This window comes from Acipenser ruthenus, chromosome 22 (assembly GCF_902713425.1).
Source record: "Acipenser ruthenus chromosome 22, fAciRut3.2 maternal haplotype, whole genome shotgun sequence".
NCBI classification, from domain to species: Eukaryota; Metazoa; Chordata; class Actinopteri; order Acipenseriformes; family Acipenseridae; genus Acipenser; species Acipenser ruthenus.
This window is the reverse complement of record NC_081210.1, coordinates 10,050,515-10,072,317: the sequence shown is the minus strand read 5'-3', so window position 1 is coordinate 10,072,317 and position 21,803 is coordinate 10,050,515. Positions and strand designations below refer to the sequence as shown.

General features: G+C 44.0%; 1 protein-coding gene across 6 annotated transcripts in view; it reads left to right on the top strand.

Annotated features, from left to right (window-relative positions):
- Window positions 1-21,803, top strand: part of LOC117431725 (ankyrin repeat and fibronectin type-III domain-containing protein 1-like) — a 256,983-nt gene that overhangs the window by 223,720 nt on the left and 11,460 nt on the right. For all 6 annotated transcript variants that reach the window (XM_034053016.3, XM_058995967.1, XM_034053015.3 and 3 more), the window contains 6 exons: window positions 1,803-2,010; window positions 5,877-6,074; window positions 8,608-8,721; window positions 9,475-9,572; window positions 11,098-11,188; window positions 18,718-18,825. In XM_034053016.3, the coding sequence (XP_033908907.2) occupies window positions 1,803-2,010; window positions 5,877-6,074; window positions 8,608-8,721; window positions 9,475-9,572; window positions 11,098-11,188; window positions 18,718-18,825 (817 nt within the window). The remainder of the gene's footprint in view (window positions 1-1,802; window positions 2,011-5,876; window positions 6,075-8,607; window positions 8,722-9,474; window positions 9,573-11,097; window positions 11,189-18,717; window positions 18,826-21,803) is intronic.

Genomic DNA, 21,803 nt, shown 5'->3' with positions numbered 1-21,803 from the left:
GACTATCAAGGCATTCTGGAGCGAAACGTACTGCCCAGTGTCAGAAAGCTCTGTCTCAGTCGCAGGTCATGGGTCCTCCAACAGGATAATGACCCAAAACACACAGCTAAAAGCACCCAAGAATGGATAAGAACAAAACATTGGACTATTCTGAAGTGGCCTTCTATGAGTCCTGATCTGAATCCTATCGAACATCTATGGAAAGAGCTGAAACTTGCAGTCTGGAGAAGGCACCCATCAAACCTGAGACAGCTGGAGCAGTTTGCTCAGGAAGAGTGGGCCAAACTACCTGTTAACAGGTGCAGAAGTCTCATTGAGAGCTACAGAAAACGTTTGATTGCAGTGATTGCCTCTAAAGGTTGTGCAACAAAATATTAGGTTAGCGGTCCCATCATTTTTGTCCATGCCATTTTCATTTGTTTTCTTATTTACAATATTATGTTGAATAAAAAATCAAAAGCAAAGTCTGATTTCTATTAAATATGGAATAAACAATGGTGGATGCCAATTACTTTTGTCAGTTTCAAGTTATTTCACAGAAAATTGTGCATTCTTTGTTTTTTGTGGAGGGGTACCAACAAATTTGAGCACGTTTGTATATATATATATATATATATATATATATATATATATATATATATATATATATATATAGTCATCCTCGGTTAACTCAACATCCCACGGGGATGCCATTTAGTGTTGACTTATCGCGTTAACCAAGGATGCACGTGGGCCATGGCATTGACATGCGTATAAGCAACTGAACTCACACGTTTACAGTATTACAGTATTTACAAGTTTATTTTTAGTTAACTGTCCTTATGAAAATGGTTGAAAGAACTGTAGTGAATTCATCAATTACCTTAGTCAACATTCCTATATTAACAGCAGTTCTGGAGCCCAGAGAGGGTGTTTTCCTCAGAGGTGACAAGCCTCTGTTATAAACTCTTATCTGCACAGTACAGTTCTAGCAATGGCAGATGACGCAGTCTGATCCCTGGTTTTAATTGGAGGAGCAACTTGTACCCTCCTACCCCCTGCTGAAGCACTGCTGTTGAGTGTGCTTGATTTATTTGTTGAATAATGGAAATTGAATCGGTCGGTTTCGCATTCAGTTTGCTTAAGGATATTTTAAAATAGAAAGCGAATTGAAAGAACCGCAAGAGGGGCCAATGCATAAAAAAATTAACATCATGATTGTGGGTATGATGTTATGAGGGGGAAAAAATGGAAATGGCTTTTTGACAGCAAGGAATTGGGTGGTATGATGTGCAAGCTCTGCCAGAAACACAAAAAAGATTTCAAAGGAGCATGGGGTAAACTGAGCAGTGTAGCCTGTTTACGAATTAGGGTGGGTTATTATTAATTATTCAATTTCTTATTATTATTTAAATTCTTTCTCTTATTATATAATTAAGGTAAGGCAATTTTATTTTCACGTTAAAAGTGCTCCCGGCTATACAGAATTCCTGGGGAGAACCCTATGTGTGTATATATATATATAAATATATAAACCGCTTATTCTGTTGTAATGAAACTTGCTAAGGATCTTCTTTAGCGCAGTATTAGACTCCGAGGAGATGTATAGGTATCCTGTCTGCCACCCATTTCAATCAGAGCACCAGCATTGTTGCAAGAGAGAGCATGATCCTGTAGTCAACAGTAAAAAAAAAAACTGGACGAAAATGAATACATCTCCCAGTACTCCACATTTACAGAAAGCCACGGGTATTATGAGGCCATTTGTGTAGATATGAGTTTATTTTAATGAGAATGTACTTTGTGTGTCTCTCTCTGGTCAGTTTCAGAGTAATGAGGCCCTGTTTGAAGCCGTGGAGCACCAGGAGCTAGATTTGGTGCAGCTGCTGCTGAGCCAGTACAGTCTGGAGGAGCTGGATCTCAACACCCCCAACAGTGAGGGCCTACTCCCACTGGACATCGCCATCATGACAAACAATGTGCCCATGGCTAGGATACTGCTGCAGGCTGGTGCCAAGGAGAGCCCACACTGTGAGTTTTAACCAAGGTTTTATTTCACCTTTTAAAGTGGGTTGTACATGTCTGCATATCCACAAGCAACATATATCTCAAATGTGCAGTTCTGAAACAAATGTGCAGCAAACATGTTATGTTTGTTTGTTTATTAAATCATGGTATCTAGTACTACACCAGGTTAAATACAGTTTCCATGCCTTTCTCTCAAGTCTTTTGCTTCTTCGCTTCCTTAGTTGTTCCACTTTAGCAGAGTCTGCGGAGTTGAAGCTGAATTTAAATCATGTCAGTCACTAGGGGAAGCAGCTGGCTGGTTACTAACAGGAAAGACGACCCTTAAGGTGTGGGGACAATGTCACCCTACAAGTGAAATGACCAAGGAAGTGTAACACTACCTAACAGTGTCGCTTGCAGCTGATTAATCCCAGGACTTTGTCAAGTTGGTTCTTAAAGGATCTAAATGATTCAGCTTTAACAACATGTCTAGGTAACCCATTCCATGCCCTCACCACTCCAGTTTACAACTGTGTCCCCTGTTCCTGGTGTCTGTGCTGTGCTTAAAATATTGGCTAGGGTTAACTTTGTGAACCTAACAAGTTGAATATTTAAATTTCAGTCAGCTTCTTTCTTCATCTTTTGCCAGAGAAAGACTATATAAAAAGTAATCTATAATGCATAGTAAAACGTAGGGGGACTGTAACTTTTGTTATAACTGCACCATTATCAACCCCTATATTCTCTAAATTCCCCTCATTTTCAGAATTCCAGTGGAGACAGTGTGTAGTAGCGTCGGCTCCCATTTTAAGGGGGTTCTGTCTTGCTTTGAAGGCCCCGTCTGGCAAGTCGACAAATTCAAAACAACAAGGGGAAAAAAAAAGCTCTAATGAAAACCCGTCCTCTTGTGACTTCAATAGCGTTTTTTAATTTTGTAATAAAACACAGTTTACAGTGACTGTTAAAGCTCTGCAAACACTCACCCACCCTGTACTCTCTCTGTAGCAAAGGCATAGTTAAAGAAGGTATAACTGAAGAAGGCTTCATACTTCTCATAGCATGTCCATCATAATCGGACACTTTATCTGAGATGAATAGGAAAAATGTAACGGTAAAAACTAGCAAGAAGCGACTTTGTAGCAGGAAGGAGCTGTTACACGATTGCTCTGTGTAGGGTCTTGCTAGTATGATTCTTTGAATGTTTGCCTTTGCTTCAAAATACGAGCCTAAGTGTTTAAGACTTGTTAAAAAAAAAGGAAAAAATATAGGTCTAAAGCATCACCTGCAGTGGCAGACACCTCAGGTCTTTCCTGAATTTTTGGAACATGTCTCAGACTCTCACCTAACATAATCTCACACAACGTACAGTGTATTATTATTATTATTATTATTTTTTATTTCTTAGCAGAGGCCCTCATCCAGGGCGGCTTACAATTGTTACAAGAGATCACATTATTTTTACATACAATTACCCATTTATACAGTTGGGTTTTTATTGGAGCAATCTAGGTAAAGTACCTTGCTCAAGGGTACAGCAGCAGTATCCCCCACCTGGGATTGAACCCACGACCCTCCGGTCAAGAGTCCAGAGCCCTAGCCACTACTCCACACTGCTGCCCATTCCAATTAGTAAATCAGAGTTGTATGCCGGTTAAAACCAAATTCAACACAGAGTGGTAATCATCTGTACAAAAATAGCAATGTTAATGACACAGTAAAAATGATAAGCCCGAAAAGTTTACTCAGTCCTTTAGGCTTTACAAAGCGCTCAAGATCCTTTCAGCTAATTGATGCACAGATAGCCTTTCCTTTAATACGCAGCAACAATACAAATCTGACCTAAACCATGTTCTGGTCTCATAATTGCAGTGCTGGTGAGGGCTAAATATTCAGAACTTCTTGGACAAAATTGATGAAACTTGCATGGACAGTGACAGCACCAGTCCAGCACCTCTCCTCAGAGCTCTTAATTATATTGGCCAGGTCTTTGAAATAAGTCGTTTTTCTTCTGACTGACCAAAAAATGTGAGTGACCTTCTACTAAAGTCAGCAATCCCTGGCTCCCAGCAAATTGTTCAAGTGGAAACAGATGTGCTGCTTTTCACAATGCTTTGCACACCAGGTTTGAAATACCTGGCAATGAAGGTATAGTGTAAGCGGTCGTATGTGCTTCACACTTTATACTTTTCCACATTTCTGGTAAACTGCTTATCCGTTTGTGTTAAAAACTTGTTAAGGGCTGTTAAGGGGGTAGGAGGCTGTTAAGGGGGTATCCGTTTGTGTTAAAAACTTGTTAAGGGCTGTTTAGGGGGTAGGAGACACTTCTTTACACAGAGTGGTGGGTATGTAGAACGTGTTACCAAGCCAGACTGTTGATGCTGAATCATTGGGATCCTTTAAGACAACACTCTGGGATTAGTCAGCTATTAGGAACTGTATGAGAATTGATGGGCCAAGTGGCCTCCTTTAATTTGTAACTTCCTGTTATGATTACTGCAACCCTGAACCATGACATAGCAGATATTATTATTATGATTTATTTCTTAGCAGACGCCCTTATCCAGGGCGACTTACAATTGTTACAAGATATCACATTATTTTTACGTACAATTACCCATTTCTACAGTTGGTTTTTTTTACTGGAGCAATCTAAGTAAAGTACCTTGCTCAAGGGTACAGCAGCAGTGTCTCCCACCGGGGATTGAACCCATGACCCTCCGGTCAAGAGTCCAGAGCCCTAACCACTACTCCACACTGGAAGGAGATACAGACAGAAACACCTAAAGGTGACCAGGAAAAGTGCAGGCCACCTGGGACCAATAATTTGCCACTTCCCAAAATAAAATTGGTGTGTTTACCATTCCTTATGTGGCACATTGGCTTTATTTGCAGTCTCGGTCTGGGATACAGATGTCCTAACTATTAGGGAGCCCTCTATCATGCCCCTTTCAAACTGGCGCAGTCGAAGCAGGCATTTCAGAGCAGACGAACACACTTGTAAAATGACTGCCAGTTCAAAGACAGACAATTTAAAACAGATATGAGGAGTGCTGAAATAATCAAACAATTGACTTTTAAGGAGCTGAGTTTGGTGGAGGGTTTAATCAAAGCTGGCAACATCAAGTTTACTGGGTTTCTGAGTTTAATCATCAGCCAATCTGTGTTGTGACTTATGCCATCTGTACCATGAAAGCAGTCTGAAAAACTCAATCACATCTCAATATCATGTCACTAGCAGTTCTATGATGTCTGCAATCCAATTTGCAAGCAGAGGTCAAAGATGGGCTCATTTATAAATGAATTCCCCTTTTTCAATATGTGCATGATAGTAAAATGCATTGACAGCCCTTCCTCTGCCAACATGTTGCTTTTACAGTGAAGTAAAAATGATAAAAACAATTATGCTCACACTAATTGTTTTATGTGGATTTTCCATTATTGTCGAAGGGGAAAATACTGAACTTAACATATTTCACTTTTACAAACCCTCGTAAAACACTCAATAGTGGTACATTTAGAAATATTAAATGCAATAACAAACATTTTGACTAAAGGACTTTCTTAATGTCTTAAGTGTTGAAACAAGTTCTGGTTCACATCTGTGGGTAATGTGGACTCATCCAACAAGTGGTAAAGTGTGAAGGCTCTCTTAAAGGTCCCATTGAGAGGACTGTGTGTACTGATTTTGCACATATTCACACAGGCACAAAAAGGTTAGAAAAAAGCAGAACAAATAAATAAAAGGCATCACCAAACCTACAATTCTCTGCTGCCCTTTCTCTTTAAGTGGGAAATATTTTCTGGTAGTATGTTGCAATAAAAACTGTTGCAGAACACATACTGTCTCGTCCTTTGTGTTTTGACGCTATTCTTGTTGCGGTGTGTTTCAGTCGTGAGTCTGGAGAGCCGCTCGCTGCACTTGGCTACGCTGGTCCGAGAGGCAGAGCAGCGAGTCAGTGACCTCACTGCACAGGTAGTGAACGAGGCGCCGGGCGAGCGAGACGGCTCTGAGAGAGAGAAGCAGCTGAAGGGCTGGGAGTGGAGACACCGGCTCTTCAAACGCATGAAGGCAGGCTTCGAGCATGCACGTGAGTATCACGAGAGACCTACAAGTTACAGTTTACACGTTCAGACATTTTACTAAGGGTTTAACCGTTGTAAAAGATACAAATATTAAATATAGAGGCCAGCATTAGGATGTGTACAGTGTGTAGAGTTATTTATTCAATATTTATTCAAAGTTTCAATATGCATAGAAATATTGAGGACATGTAGTCTCATCCACAATAATGTTGTAGTATATCATAACAACACTCTAGTAATGATTTTTTGATTGATTACAAAAAATGTGCACTCGTGTAAGCAACAATTCAGATGTAAAATCTAAACCTCTTTTTTCACAACCTATAAACCATTGCCATACTAGGTACATGACACCACAACCACACATATGATGCTCCAATTTTTTTTAAATCTGACTTCTCTATTTCCACCTGGCCACTGTAATAATTGTATTTATCATCGACTTATATTTAAATGGTTGTAACTAGCAACATATATAAATATATTCTAAAAATAAATATTACCTGTTGTGTACTGTCATTCACCAAGTATGTGAAGTTTTGAAAGAAACACATTATAGCTGTTTGCAGACCTTCTGTTTAGGTTGCAGCTGCTTCCCCAATTGACTGATATTCTTTGCAGTCAAGAACATGGTGTGACCCCAAAATCACTGCTTAGGTGAACTAGGAAGTGAAACAGTAACAGATTTCCCGAGAGTACGGCATGGAAAGTGAGAACGTTCTTTAACCTAGTTTTAAAAAGAAAATATATTTGCTTTTGTGGGGGGGTTTTTTGGTGTTTTTTTAATTGCACATTTGAGATGTCACTATATCGAGAATAAAACTTGTCTGACAGGTAATATTTATGCAATTAGGTTGTTAGCTACTTTAAGGTAAGACTTAAGACAATTAAGAAGAAAAGAGGTTAAAGTGCTGCTTGAATCATTATTGTGTGACAACTTCAGATCCAACTGGTACTCATTTAATTTAAAAGTGCTATGATTCATTTTAAACAAATGCAGTTGGTGCCAGATATCTCACTCTTAACCTACCAGGGTTTGGTCGCGTTTCCTCTGAGCAATGCCTAATGAGTTCCATGCTAGTGAGAAAGATAACATGCCTTTCTCAGAAGCTCGTGCGCATTACAGTATACAAATATTCACTAAAGTTGAGGCTTATAGATTTTGCCCCGAGGGTTGAAACAGTGACGGACAAGTGGGCAATAATGCTCATTACCGCAGGTTGTGGGCTTGATAGCTCACGGAAGGTCACTTGTTCAGCCCAAGGGGAGCAGTTTTCCTGAGTGCTGAAAACTGCAGTCAGTATCTGTGATGGGGATAAAGACTTAGTGGAGGCAGTAGTGCACACATCACACATTTTTCCATATATTTGGTAAACAGCTTATCCAGTTGTAATAGTAACATTATTCAGCCTAAGTTATAGAGTGCATTCGATTCTGGGGATATGTGGCCATGATTCTTTGTCTGTGCATTTGTTTATCACATTTGTGCATGTGTCTGGAAAACAGCTTATTAAATTGTGATGAAACTTAACATTGTTTCACATAAGTTATGGGGATCAGCAGATGCGTCTGTACGTCCGTCTGTCTGTATGTCACACTTCCAGTTTTTACATGTATCTTGAGTTCTTCCACTTACTGTAAAGCAGTCATTTATATATATATATATATATATATATATATATATATATATATGTATGTGTGTGTGTGTGTGTGTGTGTATATATATATATATATATATATATATATTATCATGATACTAATATCTCATTTGTTTACCAAATGACATCTAGGTCTTAAATACCACTTATCCAATTTTAATTAAACTAGTTTAACTATTAATTGCCATTTCTTCTTCTATTTTACATATTGTTGCTATACAGTAGTGTTCAAACGTGTTAGAACACCACAAGATTTGTCATTTATATCCTTAATATACCTACCTGCATGAAAACATCTGGGTGTGAGAATTTACATTTTTGGTCAGCAATCAGTGATGTAGAAATAATAGGCACTCATGTGAAAATGTTAGACCACTTTGTGCTTTAATTAGCCATCTCAAACAATTTCTGAAAGCGTCATGCATTTTACCATTTGTGACTATTTTAAATGAATTGCATCTATGGCCTATTAAAGTCATCAATTCAATTAGACAATCACTAATTTGTTTATTTTGACAATTTTCCAGTTACCGTGGTTAGATTTTATATGCACAACAAATCAAAACAACAGGAGCAATGCGGTGTTCTAATACATTTGCACACTACTGCATGTAATGGTCATCAGCTCTTCCTTCATACCAATGGCTCCAATTGAGGATGTATGTTTGTATTTATTTAAATTCTTAAAACATTTTCATCCAGGGAAATCTGTGAGAAAGCTGGTCCGCCATTGTGTTTATTGTAGGTTGGCATCAGAGGGGACTATTGATCACTCGACTGTAGACCACACTGTTGCTATTTCTGGTCGTGGGACCCTTCATTGTCGCCCTATATTAGTTGGGAGATGTTTTGGTGTGACCTCTCTGTCCTCTCCACATAGGTCCCCCAGAGGCCCCCAGCAACGTCCGTCTATCTGTCTGCAGCAGCTCCACTTTGAGGGTCACCTTCCACGAGCCCCTCAGTGTCAACTCTGCCGTGGTCACCAAGTACCGAGGTAGGTGTGAGTGTGGGCCAGGGGTTAGGCCTGTTCTTAAGGTGGAGGCAGCTAGACCTGGTCTAAGTCAGGAGAATAGGTAACACGTTATAGATTACAGGAGAAGTTGACCTATAGTGTAAACCCGATCTCAAAAAGTGAAAATATTAGCGTATAAATCAAAGGAGGCCTCAGAGAGAGTCCAGTGAAGAGCAGACAAACTAGGTCTTAAAGGAATGAGTTAAGAAGATGAGGTAACTGAATCTGTTTAGCCTAGGACAAGAGGGAATAGGAGGGGGACTTGATTCAAGTTTTTAATATCATAAAGAGTTGATCAGAGGATATCGTTGGATCCTTTAAGACACGACTTCATATATTTACAAATGACAGGAGGCCAGTCAGCCCATCAATGCCTGTCTGCTTCCTAGTAGCCGATTGATCCCAAAACGTTGTCTAGTTGGTCAAGTGCAATAAAGCACAGTGAAAGCATGGTATAATTAAGCACTGTAAGAACCAGTGATGGAGTTATGGTAAAGCATGTTAAAAAAAAAAAAAACATGGCAAGCTATGGTAAAAGCATAGTATAAAGATGGGAAAACTACAGAAATACTGTGGTAAGCTTTTATAAGCATTTAAGTCTCCATCTAAGTCTGTGTGCTGTGTGCGACAAGTATTGGGTAAGACTGCTAACTCATTTTAAGGCATGGTGTGAGGTTATAGTATTGGAGCAGGTAGAGCTGGTCTGAGAGGTTTCATTGGATCTGTTCTCTGCAGTGGAGTGGAGTTGTTCGTCCTCGTTCTTCCCTGTGTTGGGTGAAGCTGCCATTGAGGATCTGAAAGCTCTGCAGTACACCATCACAGCGCTGTGCCCGGTGAGTACAGACCAGCACTCACAACAAAAGCATCTTTTTGTAAAATAATTCAGAACCCTTACCTGATGTGCACTTCCATTCACGACACAGGTCTCAAATGTTCATTATTGATAGAGATGGATGTTTTAGCAAACATGTATTTACATTGTGAAACGTTATTAAAGAGCTGGCAGCTTCAGATTACTGTGCTATATATATTTTATTTACTGTTCCCTTACCTATAATGTAGGCTAGATCAGTCAAAGTGTGAGCATGGTCGGGTGCACAGCAGTGTATTGCCAGCAAAACAAAGGAAACTTGGTCCAAAGTGGCAGGTCACTAAAGATGCTGGCTTTTATTTCTTTAAAGATATTTCTGAATATTACAGGTGCCTATAGCAGGCAAATTTAATAGCATCTCCTGAACTCAGAGGAAAGCAACTAACAAAAAAAATGTATTTGAGTAATTGCAAAAAGAACCACTGTTTTAAATAAATATGAAACTGCTTGCTTTTAACATAACTTTTTGGCAATAGGACTTTGTTAAAGGATTTAAAAATGTATTCTACTGAGTGAAATGTATAATTTGAAAGATCACTTTCTTCCTTTCCACAGTGATTCTGGGCCAGGCCCCCCTTTCTGTCTCTAACAATTCCAACACAGGCCTTCCCCGCACACAACCTGCTCTGTAATTTATTCTTCTATAAATCACAAAGCATCACTCCCCTACCTGTGAAGATCAATCCCTGTACCAGCTCCGTGGCTAATTGGGGTCTGCAGGCAACGACAGCAGTAGGGTAGCCCCCCCCCCCACCGCGGCCTGGGCTCCAAATGTTAAGAGGGTCACGTTCCGGTCAAGGCATCGCACTCCTGATTTATCTGGCTGAGAAAGTGTGGATGGGCCCGGTTCCACGGCAGGCCTACATGCTGCTGTGTGTTATGCTCCTAATGACTCCCCCACTAAATATTCTTTTACATTTCGGGTTACGTTATATTGTCTCTCAGGGGCCAGCATGTCGCTAGGTTCTTTTTATGATGTTTTGTTTTGTTTGGTATAATCCACCCCTGCTGACCCAGCGTTTGAATTAGGAGTAGCTCTTGCCCTGTGTTTGTGTGCTTCAAAACGACCTTCTTCACCTCAAGAGACCTGGGGGTCAATTTTTACTAAAGAGTAGTGAAAGGAGCAGGCCACTGATACACGTTCTGAGGAAGTCTTTTGAAGGATGTTTAAACCAGGAGTATCAACATATAAAGGGCCTATGAGATGGGAATTTGGCCAAAAATGAAATATTTACTATGGAAGTTTTTTCACCTTTGATGGATCTACCATAGTGTATTTGCAGAAATGATGTTTAGCATTATGATATGTAAATATTACAACAATGATAATGTTTAAAGATCACAATCACCTGGTATACAATCACCAATGTTTACCTTTGAAGTGCACTGTGGTGAGGTGTGCGATGTCAATAAAGTTTTTGCGAATGCGATAAGGTGGCTCCCTTATGATTTTGTCTCCCTAAGCTTTGAAACGTTTTATGTTTCAGGGTACCCAATATTATGTGCAAGTCTCAGCCTACAATATGAAAGGATGGGGGCCGGCCCAGTCTTCAGTCCCAGTTTGTGCTGCACCCTCCAGTAAGTCTTCATCCCTTCTTTCTTATTATTTCTATGAACTCAAACATTTCAACATGTATTTTACTGATGTATTCTTATTTAAAGTTTTTGCTCATATTTGCTGAGATGTTAGATTCTATTTAATTTCCTAAACGTTTACACTTCTGTGAAGAGCAACATCAGGGTAACAGGGGCCTATTTACATTTTAAGCTTGAAAGCCCCCTCCCTATAGCACTAGATTCCATCAGGTAGTGTGGTAGCACAGCACAATCCTTTGGGCCAGACGCCTGTTAGCAAACAGTTATGTTCCTATGTTCTGCTGTAATGCCGTGGTCTGCTAATGGTTCTCCTAGGGTTTCTTCAGGGTAAATAAGTGCTGAAAACTGCCCCCTAGGCTTAACCCATTCTCTCTTCGAAACCAGAGATGCCTTCTTGCAGGTGGCAGCTGTTCACAGTTGGATAACAGAAACACGGTCATCAGGGACTGTCTCAGGGGAAATACTTCTCGGACTTGGAGGAACTGTTACTGTAGCCAGATATCTAGCAATCCGAATCGCCATTGTAGCATAGTTTGCTCCCTATCTGAGTTAAGTAATTTCATAGCAGCTGAAGTGTCAAACTGCTTAAAGACTTGCTTCATATACAATTTTAATTACATTTTTATTGTTTCCTTACGATTGCATGGTGTTTGATCATTTTTCTCTTAATGTGGCTTTATCTTGCTGTGAGCTTGTCTGGAGACTTGTCTGTGTTTGGCATAATCCACATCAGGGGCGTAGCATACACTGAGGCAGCTTCTGTAAAAGTCATCTAGGTACATTTTTGAAAAGTACATAAATATATCTAAAGATTTTTTTTTTAATAATGTGCCCTGTGACGGGGTGCCCGCTTCCCCCTATATATTTGTATTATGATTTACTGTTATTGATTGTATTTTGTATATTCTTCTGTTTTGAAAAACGACTGTGTATTGGTTCAAATGCAGTTGTAATAGTGTTTGGCTAGGATGGGGTTAATTCCCATCCAGGGATGATTGTTCAGGTGCAGGTGGTCAGGAGTTTATTGATTGTTAATTGTGCAATTAACTCTTAACCACCTGCTAAATAAGCCCAGCTCCAGGCTCATTGTTTGGTTGGAGTTAGGAGAAGTAACAGATAGAGAGTTTGGAGAGTTTGGAGGAGATAGACAGCAGTGAGAGAAAACGACTGCTACCTTTGTTTGGTTAAGGTATTCGTTCTGTTTATTTCCGGTATTCTAGCTTTCTTGTGTTTGGCCCTTGTGCCCTTTTATTTGTGTTTTGAAAAGTTTATTTTGTTTAATAAAAAAAACTGCGCCGCCACGCAGTGTTTTGCCCCGCATTCTGCCTTTGGTGTACTGCTTTCCTGGAACCTGACGTCACACACATCACCACATCAGCCATCCTGCCACACGTGGTGTCATCGTGGGATCAAACAGCGCCTCGGAGGACTCAGGCCAGGAGCAGTACTGTGGGTGCCTTATTTTTGTTTTTTTTCTTTGAGAAGAAGTATTATTATTTTTTTAATATGGGAAGGAACAGCCGCAAGAAGCAACAGCGGCAGCAACAGTGGCAGCAACAGCAACAGCAGCAGCAGCCACCCAGACAAGAAGAGCCATGGGTGGAACCGTGGGAAGTTTGGCCCGGGTGCACCTGTTGCGGCCACTTGGAGCACTGCTGGTTGGACTGCCCGGAGGTGCCTCCAGACTGGTGCGGTCGCTGTGAGGGTTCTGGACACAGCTGGAGGAAGTGCCCTTTTGTGGGACCGGCAGTGCAACAGCCATTGCAGCCTGCACTGGAGGAAGAGTCCAGCGTGGCTTCACTGCCGTCTGCTGTCTGTCAGGTCTACCTGGTGGATGAAGAGTGTTCTGGTTGCAGCAAATTCGGGCACGCAGTGGCCATTTGCCCCTCCCAATATCAGGGAGAGGTGTTGGCTGCTCGAATGAGCCAAAACAAGGCACCCCAAAGAACCCAGAAAGAACCGTCTGGAGAAGGGCCGCCAGCTCTGGTGCTACCAGAGCAGATTACTTCGAGGGAGATTTGGTATTGGCTGGTGGACCTCGATGGGGACATGAAGAGGGACCTCCCAGTGGAGATTAGTGTCCTGTGGGCTCGAGACAGGAAACGGTGGGAAGCTTGGGAGAAGCAGCACCACCCAGAGTCCTTCCAGGACATTGCAGCTATGGTGCTTGATTACCTGGCTGCAGACATGGGAGGGGCTCCACCATTACCAGTTTCAGCGGGCAGTGCCTTGCTTACTCCAGAGCCCATGAGGGAGGAGCCCAAGTGCCCTGTGTCCAAGAAGGGGAAGCCCAAGTCGCCAAACCCGGAGAAGCCAGTGCGTACAGTGCCGAGAGGGAAAGTGTCTGTGTGTCCAGTACCCAGAGGGAAGGTGCCTGAGTGTCCAGTGCCCAGAGTGGAGGAGGAGCTGCCGTCCCGAGAGCCAGAGAGGGAGGAGCTGCCGTCCCGAGAGCCAGAGAGGGAGGAGCTGCTGTCCCGAGAGCCAGAGAGGGAGGAGCTGCTGTCCCGAGAGCCAGAAGGGGAGGAGCCCGAACGTCCACGGCCCGAGCGGGAGGAGTCGGTGCATCCACGGCCCGAGCGTGAGGAGTCGGTGCGTCCACGGCCCGAGCGTGAGGAGTCGGTGCGTCCAAGGCCCGAGCGGGAGGAGTCGGTGCGTCCACGGCCCGAGAAGGGGAAGCCCACAGGCCCAGTGCTGAAGGGACCCGCAGGGGAAGAATATGAGCTGTCTCTCCCTCCACCGCCAGCAGAGGGGGAACAGCCAGAGCTGTCTCTCCCTCCACCGCCAGCAGAGGGGGAACAGCCGGAGCTGTCTCTCCCTCCATCGCCTGGGGTTGCCTGCCTGTCCGCGTCGCCAGGGGTCCAGAGGGTCCAGCGTCGCCAGAGGGGCCAGGGTGTCCCGCATCGCCAGGGGGTCCAGAGGGTCCAGCGCCGCCGGAAGGACCAGCTTTGCTGTTCCCGCCACCCCCACCAGAGGGAGTAGTGCAGGAGCTGCCGCTTCCTCCACCCCCACCAGAGGGAGCAGCGCAGGAACTGCTGCTCCCTCCATCACCACCAGAGGGAGTAGCGCAGGAGCTGCCGCTCCCTCCACCCCCACCAGAGGGAGCAGCGCAGGAACTGCCGCTCCCTCCATCACCACCAGAGGGAATAGCGCAGGAGCTGCCGCTCCCTCCATCCCCACCAGAGGGAGTAGCGCAGGAGCTGCTGCTCCCTCCACATCCACCAGAGGGAGCAGAGCTGGAGCTACTACTCCCTCCACCTCTAGTAGAAGGAGATGTTTGGCAATCCCCACCTGTGAAGGAAGACAATGGGCTAGTCAAAGTCTCAGCTGAGGAAGATAGCCCGCTGGATGAAGTTGCACCGCCCGGGGATGCCTGCTTTGCACCGCCCGGGAATGCCTGCTCCGCATCACCTGGAGTTGGTGTGTCTTTTGCTTCTCCTAGGGTCGCCGAGGGTCCTGCTCTGCCTGGGGTCGCCGAGGGTCCTGCTCTGCCTGGGGTCGCCGAGGGTCCTGCTCTGCCTGGGGTCGCCGAGGGTCCTGCTTCGCCTGGGGTCGCCGAGGGTCCTGCTTCACCTGGGGTTGCCTGGTGCTCCGCATCGCCTAGGGAGCTACCAGTTACAAAGTACGAGGGAGAAGTGGAGCTCCCGCTGCCGCCTTCATGGCCAGGGGCTCCCCTCCCGAGTGCACCTCCCGAGGGTCCGCTGTCGCCGTTGCCTCCTGAGGGTCCGCTGCCGTCGTCTCCTGAGAGCTCTGCATCGCCTGGAGATGCTGCCTGCGCGCCACCGCCACCTGGGGATCCCGTCTGCGAGCCACCACTTTGGGGAGCTGCCTGCTCCGCACCATCTCCTGGAGTTGCTGTCTGCCTTGCATCAATGTCCAGGGATGTTGCTGGCCTGCCTTTGCCCGGGATCGCCGGGTTTCCACTGCCCGGGATTGCCAGGTTGTCATTGCCCGAGGCAGCTGAACTATCTTTGCTTGGGACCACCGGACTGCTTGTGGGCCCAAGGCAGCCTCCGTCCCCACCTCAGGAGTTTGACAAAGACATTTAGGACTTTAGGAGGGGAGGTGGCCGTAGGGCCATGTGTGCTGTGCACAAGGGGGGGCAAATGTGACGGGGTGCCCGCTTCCCCCTATATATTTGTATTATGATTTACTGTTATTGATTGTATTTTGTATATTCTTCCCCCTGCAGCAGTGGCAGCATCAGTTCCAGCAGTAGCGGCACCAGTCTTACCAGTACCAGCAGTGTCAGCGCTAGTCTTACCAGTTCCAGCAACAGCAGCACCAGTCTTACCAGTCCCAGCAGTGGCAGCACCAGTCTTACCAGTCCCAGCAGTGGCAGCACCAGTCTTACCAATTCCAGCAGTATCAGCACCAGTACTAGCAACAGCAGCAACAGTCTTACCAGTCCCAGCATTGTCAGCACCAGTCTTACCAGTTCCAACAACAGCAGCACCGGTCTTACCAGTCCCAGCAGTGGCAGCACCAGTCTTACCAGTCCCAGCAGTGGCAGCACCAGTCTTACCAGTCCCAGCATTGTCAGCACCAGTCTTACCAGTTCCAACAACGGCAGCACCAGTCTTACCAGTCCCAGCAGTGGCAGCACCAGTCTTACCAGTCCCAGCAGTGGCAGCACCAGTCTTACCAGTCCCAGCAGTAGCAGCACCAGTCTTACCAGTCCCAGCAGTGGCAGCACCAGTCTTACCAGTCCCAGCAGTGGCAGCACCAGTCTTACCAGTCCCAGCAGTGGCAGCACCAGTCTTACCAGTCCCAGCAGTGGCAGCACCAGTCTTACCAGTCCCAGCAGTAGCAGCACCAGTCTTACCAGTCCCAGCAGTGGCAGCACCAGTCTTACCAGTCCCAGCAGTGGCAGCACCAGTCTTACCAGTGCCAGCAGCGGCTTCACCAGTATTACCAGTCCCATCAATGGCAGCACCAGTCTTACCAGTCCCAGCAGTAGCAGCACAAGTCTTAGCAGTTCCAGCAACAGCAGCACCAATCTTACCAGTTACAGCACTGGCAGCACCAGTCTTACCAGTTCCAGCTGTAGCATCAGTGTCACCAGTCTCAGCATTAACTTCAGTAGCAGTGAATCAATCGCATGTCTCTCAATGAATGTATAACACCATCTACTATTCATCTTGTCCTTTTAATATTACACATTTCTGACCGTGTGAATAGGGTAATTTTAGGTTGGTGTTTTGCTGGGAGACAATTTGTTTTAAAAAATATGGGTCATGCAATTTGATTGAAACTTAACCAGAGCCAATGCTTTACCTGCATTGGACCAGAGCACACAGGAAGGTTTACTAAAGTGTTAAACCTGTTGCAATAGTCGCAAACCAGTTGCAAACGAGTCGGAAGTCTTGGGTGATATGCACTATGCAAGCGCAATGCTATTTGTGACTTTTTATGGAATGCTTTGCGTCTGCAGTTTCTGTTTGTGATTCAAGCGTAGATTAATGTGTAATTATTATTATTTGTTTATTTAGCAGACGCCTTTATCCAAGGTGACTTACAGAGACTAGGGTGTGTGAACTATGCATCAGCTGCACACAATGAGTCAGTGGCTGAGGTGAGATCTGAATCGGGGACCTCCTGGTTACAAGCCCTTTTCTTTAACCACTGGACCACACAGCCTCCTATGCATTCCTGCATAAATTCACAAATAAGGGGTGGAGATCAGGCAAATCAGGGTTCTCAAATGTTATAATGAGATGTACGAAAGCTGCAGACAACTGCGACACTTAAAATTGCATCCATTTTTTACTTTTGAAAGCGCGTTTTAAACGGTCACAATTGTTGCTGGCATTTCCCAGTCTGCCTTTTCTCGTGCATTGCCAGATGTGTTGAATGCATTTTTGAGGCGAACAGCCAAATATCTATTTTCCTTAAAAGCAGGGTGTACTTACAAGCCTTGAAAACAAATTTTTATGACATTTCTGGTTTCCCCAACGTTTTTCAGCTCATTCTGAACATCTGTATAGGAATAGGAAACACACCTATTCTATTAATGTGCAGGTGGTTTGTAATTGTGCACAATTTAGCACTGCACCCCTGACTAACTAAAATAAAAACAGACAGTATATATATGGCTTATAAGCTACTCATGATAATACGAATTAATGGTATAATGCAACATTTGTTGCTGGTCCCTTGAAATTCATATTAACGAGAACTGACTGTCCTCCTGTAAGTATCATAACTTGTCAATGTGGCACGATCTATTTTGTGTTAGTTGTCTAGGCTGCCAAGTTAATAATAATAATAATAATAATAATAATAATAATAATAATAATAATAATAATAATAATAATAATAATAATAATAATAAGCAGCAGTGTGGAGTAGTGGTTAGGGCTCGGACTCTTGACCAGAGGGTCATGGATTCAATCCCTGGTCTGGGACACTGCTGTTGTACCCTTGAGCAAGGTACTTTACCTAGATTGCTCCAGTAAAAACCCAACTGTATAAATGGGTAATTGTATGTAAAAAAATAACGTGATATCTTTTAACAATTGTAAGTCGCCCTGGATAAGGGCGTCTGCTAAGAAATAAATAATAATAATAATAATAATAATAATAATAATAATAATAATAAAAAAAACTCTAAAATCATTTATTTTGTGTTACCATACCAGTAGCCTAGAGTAAAGTAAAAAAAAAGTGTGCTAGGTATTCATTTGATTTTACTAATGTACTGTATACCATAGGCATACTGTACAGATTTATTTATGTGTAGCCTAGCCAAAGCACATTAGTGTTATTTCAGTGCATTGATTTATGCATTTAAAATACCTTGAGCACAATAATGCATGTGTGTGTGAATTTATTGTATGTTTTTTAAACCCAACACCTCCTAATGTCGGACAAACATGTCCGGTTTAGCGAGGGGCTACTGTATGATTATAAAAAGCTTTTTGATAGAAACACTTTTTTATTTGGGGGTGACGGTGGGGGCCCCACTGTAGATTCGGATGGGATTAAACTGCCTTTCATTTATATATATATATATATATATATATATATATATATATATATACCTATTAAGTAGGTCAAATGAAGACTGAACAGAATGCATTTTACAGATGACGTTTACATTTAACAAAAACTATGTTATTTTTATTTTTGCACTCTTGCATATATAGACGTTATCCTTCGGGCATCCTCTGCTGCACCAAACCACAAATCAACTCCCGCTATTTATTTGTCGCACAGCTCTCACAATGTATGGTGCTAGAGATCTCACTAAGAAGACACAGTATGTTTGCATTGCGACTGGCCCATCTTAGTAAACCTACCCCACAGCTGAGTATTAAGTAAGACATTTCTTTACACAGAGAGTGGTGGAATGGAATGGTTCACCTAGCCATGTTGTTCATGCTGAATATTTGGGATCCTCTAAGATTGAGATTAATCAGCTTCTAGAAACCAGACAAACACTGATGTCAAATGGCCAAAATGGCGACCCAAGAGAAGCAGTTTCTTCAAACCGTCTGTGCTTTTGTCCTCAGGCTGGAGGGAGTTTGACGGAAGAGCTCCCAGGCAGAGGGGGCAGAAGGAGGCCCTGGACCAGCTGCTGGGGCAGATCAAAGATGCCCACCAACACTGCATCTGTCATGGTGAGTTACCACTGCAGCCACAGTTCACAATGTGGAAGCGTACAAGTGAACAATACCCTGCTGAGTCCATAAGCCTTCCTGTTGAAATAGATTCCAAAATGTTTTTAAACTATTTGTGGTGGATCACCACTAAATATACAGGGTGTCCCATAAGTCAAGCATCAATATGATATATTATGATTAGGCAATATGATATATTATGATGATTAGGATGTTCTCTGTTAAAATGGTGCGGCCACAGTATGTTGTTTATCTGCACCACAAATTAACAAGTATGCCTACTTTGGAGAAAAAAATTGATATACCAAAAAACTGTATGTTTACTATTACTAAAACATTAAGACAATTAACTAAACATTTATACTCATATCAGCCCCTAAATTCATCAGTACAGTAATAATTTATTGTTATTTGACGGATAATATTGTTTACTGAATGGTAGCACCGTTTGCCAATAACAGTATAAAACTAGACTAATTACCTAAACGTTTTCCCTGCACATCCCTCTCTACTGTGCCCCCAGCACTGTGTGGGTCCCCGAGGGCAGGCTAGGCTTGTGTCAGACATGGTAGCCAGCTCTCCTCTAAGGTCATGTTTGTTGTTCTAACAGAAAGAAACTTTTACTTTGGTTTCAGGGTTATAAATTGTGGTGAATTGAGAAGGGGCAGCTCCCTGAGGAATTGCTCCCTCACCCACTCCCCCCCTTTTATAAACACGTGTAATTAAACTGTGAAAGACCCCTTCACTGGGGCTGAGGAAGTGACTTTAATGCTGAGCTGTCTGTCTCACTGAATATTTAGGAGTTTTGTGTTATGTGATGGACAAAGGAGGGTCCGGTCTGTAATTCGACCTCCCGATACTAGAGGGCACTGAGCCAGCTGAAGGTTTTCCCTTACCAGGATCTGCCGAACCGTGATCTGTATCACAGTTGGAGGCAACCATCTTGGTGAGGGAAGAATGGCGCGAGTGCACAGGTCCCTGCTGCTCTAGTCAGCCATTATTAGGGACAACTGTCTTATTGGTGTTCGAATGACTACAGGGGCGGGGCTCTGGGTATGAAAGGGAAGCACGCTGTCGCATGACAGAAGAATTGTGGTGCTGCAAGGCAGCGGGAAATGGACGAATGTCTAGTTTGTGTGTGTGTGGTTTTTTTTATTTTCTCCTGCGGTCCACCCCCCCCCCCCAGACTCAGCACAGGGGGTTGCCTGGGACGACGAGGAGACTGGAGGGACGTGGCGATGGGAAAGGTGCAAGGATGTAAACAGAGATCCTCCGAACTCCACAGACGGAATTTCGTGGAATATTTAATTTACATTTTTATTTTGTTTTTGTGCATCTCAGCACACCTGCCCTCCATCTGCCCGGTTGGGCTTCATTGAAAAAAATTTAAAAAAAATAAATAAACCCTGGTTGTTTCTTTTAAAACTGTGGGATCGCCAGGCCGAACGATGGATGCAGAGACCCTTCTCAGAGTCCTCACAGAGCAGGAGCGGCATAGAGAGGAGAGGATAAATCAACACCAACAACAAATGGCTCAATTCTTCACACAGCTGGTGAACAAGGTCGCTACACCAGCACCGACAGAAACGGAGGAGGCCAAAATGTTTTCGGTGCAACCGAAACTTCTCAAAATGACCCCTGAAAATGACCCTCAGGCGTTCCTGGTAACCTTCGAGCATGTCCTGGAGGTGGCACTATGGCCCCGGGACTGCTGGCCAACAAAATTGCCCCTGTGTTTAACTCTAGAAGCCTAAGCCTCCTGTCGGGCTTTGGATATGGCCAGTGCCCTGGATTTTGACACTGTCAAGAAAGCCATACTTCAGCGCTTGGGGGTCACCGCTGTTTCTGGGAATACCAGCTACCCGAGGGGAAGAGGCCAGTGCACACGTTGGCTAAGTCCCAACAATCGGTCCACCAGCAAGATTTTTCTAATGTGACAAGGTAGGCCTCTGGATCATCCTCCAGCGTACTTTTCTTTAATTTGGGTTTGGGGAGTATCAACACTGGTGCCCCTTTCATTACCGCCACCGGGTCCCCCAGTAGGCCAGGTGCGCACAGCTCCCCTATCCTTTCCACGAGGGTGCCGTAGCGCTGTACCATCTCCTCCTGCCGCTGTGTGTCTGTCTTCTCGCCTCCTCTCCTGAGCATTCCTCCACTGGTCCAAGGCGTCCAACATGGCAGCAATTAATCCATCCTCCAGTCTATAGAATCCCACAAAGACACCACGTGTCAGGATGTCAGTGGTGCAGGAATGAACTGATGTCTATTTACAATACGCTTTATTTACGTCACACACCAAAGTCCAAGTGCTCAAGAAAAGGCAGGTGCTCCCAGTGCAAGTGCAGGTTGCGGTTGTTGCAGTGTTGAAGTCCTGGGTGGTTGTGCTGGCTTGTTAGCGTCCAGCTCCCGGTCAGTCTCCCGCTACAATACAAAACACAACAGTAGCACTTCGGCTTGTTATTAGTTCAGTGCAAGGAGCCGTTCACGTAGCTGCGTCCCCTTTGTACTACCAAACTCACCCTGTGATCAGCATGGTGCCACACTTTATCCAATCACACCACAGCTGATCACAATAGAGTTGTTTAGCAATCTTACAACTACGCCCTTTCACCAAGATGGCCGACTTCCGGTTCCGTCCTACTATCGAGTCGGCCCATCCCTGTGAAGGCGCACCACCAACCTTACCTAGCGCCCTTCCTGGTCAGGAGGTAGACTTGCAGCACAGATTCATTCTGTCCTGTTCACAGGCTTTAAGAGATGATATACCATCATGTAACGGTTTCTGGGAACCAGGGTTATGATAATAAACATTTTCAGTGTTGTGGTGTCATTTTTACAGAAGGAAAGCCAGATATCAGGTTTTTAAATTCAAATATATGCTTGCTATAACGAGTTTCTTCCCACACTGCAAAGGACAAGGGTCTGTAAGATGGGAATTTTGCCTACAAGTGACTGCCACAAATGAAATGTTTTCTATG